Here is a 1,798-nt window from a genome sequence, read left to right as displayed (position 1 = left end):
ACCATCTGCACAGAGAAAGAATAGTTTATCAGACAGTAGATCTGACAATAAAAGTATAACCAGAACTTGAACAGGCTGCATTTTGATGATTTCGCCTGGCTAAATCATGGGCGTGACATCCTATCTAGATGCATGATCTAGACTACATCCGGTCCAATAAAGAGCGAGGAGAAGCGCTCACTGCTGTCACTACAATGGATATTTCAGCTACAAGGCTCATTTTTGTCTTGTTCCTAATCTTTTGCCCTACTCACATTTACTGTAGTAAGTTCCAGTCTTGTATTTATTTTACTGATTTCTTACAGAATTTACAGTTCAACCAGTGTCTATCAATACAACACTCAATTCAACTGTACAATTCTCTTGTGAAGCTGCTGACTATGAAATTTTGTACTTTTTGGTTGATTGTATACAAGCTAATAGAGAGGAAATAAGAAACAGAGGATTTAAAGATGTGGTTATTCCAATAGGTGGTGGAGCACTAAGAGGAGTGTTAACTGCTAAAGCATATGATATTAATAATAACACAAATGTTACATGTGTAGCTAGTTCTCAGTCAACACTACCTGTCACAAGTGATACTGTGTTTTTCATGATACAAGGTTAGCATAATACAGTATATGCATGTGTGTTTATATCTTCTTCAGGTCTATTGGCTAGTGTTGCTAATCTGGATTATACCTTTATTAATGGATCCAGTGTATTATTAACATGGACAGCTCCTTATACACTGGATAATGTACCTATCACTGGATACTATATAGTCAATGGATTAGTGAACATTACTACCACTAATAATAATACTAATATTACACTATCAACTACTAATCCTAATCCATGTGTATTAAATAATGTATCAGTTTCTCCTATTAATGATTTTGGACTTGGTTCATCAAGTATCAAGAATTTTTACTATCAAACAGGTTAGCATTATTATCTTCATGTATTATGTTTATGTGCCACAGATAAAACTGATGTGTTATATTAACACAGAAGTTTGTCCCAAATTTTGACAATTGACGTGTAGTTTTAACACATGACGTTTTATACTCAATTTTTAACAAGTTCTGTGTTCAAATAACACACTTATTAAGTGTGTTATTTGAACACAGAGAAGTATGTTAAAAATTATGTGCTAGAATAATTTATAGTATAGTGTGTGGGTGCACCAAAGGCACCCACAAAATTACAGGTAGTAAATTACGGGTAGTAAATTTTGAGGGTATAAAATTTCTTGTTTTAGCAAAAAGCTCTTAATTCTTTAATTTTGAGGGGGTTAAATTTCGCATTGTTGCACGTACACTTACGCTAAGTCATTGATATTCACATGCTGTGCATGCACAGTGAGTATTTCCATGGTATTAATTTTTGTGGTTAAGAAGTCACCCACGAAATCCGCGAAATTAAATACCCCACGGAATTTTATACCCATACAGTATCTCATACAGCACATTTCCGGTTCATACAGCACAGTTTGTGGTTTCCTGTTGCAACTAAGAGTTAGAAGACTCCGCAAGCAGATAGTTTAGTTTCTTTTGGTTCTCTTTAGGCTATTCTTTACTTGGCCTTGGGTTGGTGCCTTTAATGCATCCACGCACTATGACCATAAACTAGTAAAAGCACAGTTCTCCCTGTGCTGTACTGGAAATACAGCACAGGGAATCGTGCTTTAACTAATACATAATAATTTTTGCATGCTATAATTTGGGACATTAAGTAAGTGTCATTTAAACACATCAGTGTGTAGTATATCTCATTTAGTTCCTCTTATCGCTCCTAATGTATCAGTAATACTAGC

The 1,798-nt window shown here is 34.8% G+C and overlaps 1 protein-coding gene across 1 annotated transcript in view; it reads left to right on the top strand.

The window, feature by feature from the left end:
• The first annotated feature begins 8 nt into the window (after nucleotides 1–8).
• LOC109588796 (uncharacterized) overlaps nucleotides 9–1,798 on the top strand; it is a 2,182-nt gene continuing 392 nt past the window's right edge. The window contains exons 1-4 of the mRNA XM_020004907.1: nucleotides 9–264; nucleotides 306–602; nucleotides 648–923; nucleotides 1,762–1,796. Coding sequence (XP_019860466.1) covers nucleotides 129–264; nucleotides 306–602; nucleotides 648–923; nucleotides 1,762–1,796 — 744 coding nt within the window. The 5' untranslated portion in view covers nucleotides 9–128. The remainder of the gene's footprint in view (nucleotides 265–305; nucleotides 603–647; nucleotides 924–1,761; nucleotides 1,797–1,798) is intronic.

This window comes from Amphimedon queenslandica, unplaced genomic scaffold, assembly GCF_000090795.2.
Source record: "Amphimedon queenslandica unplaced genomic scaffold, v1.1 AMPQUscaffold_11852, whole genome shotgun sequence".
NCBI lineage: Eukaryota > Metazoa > Porifera > Demospongiae > Haplosclerida > Niphatidae > Amphimedon > Amphimedon queenslandica.
Note: the sequence above shows the minus strand (reverse complement) of the source record. Positions and strands in the feature narration are given on the sequence as shown.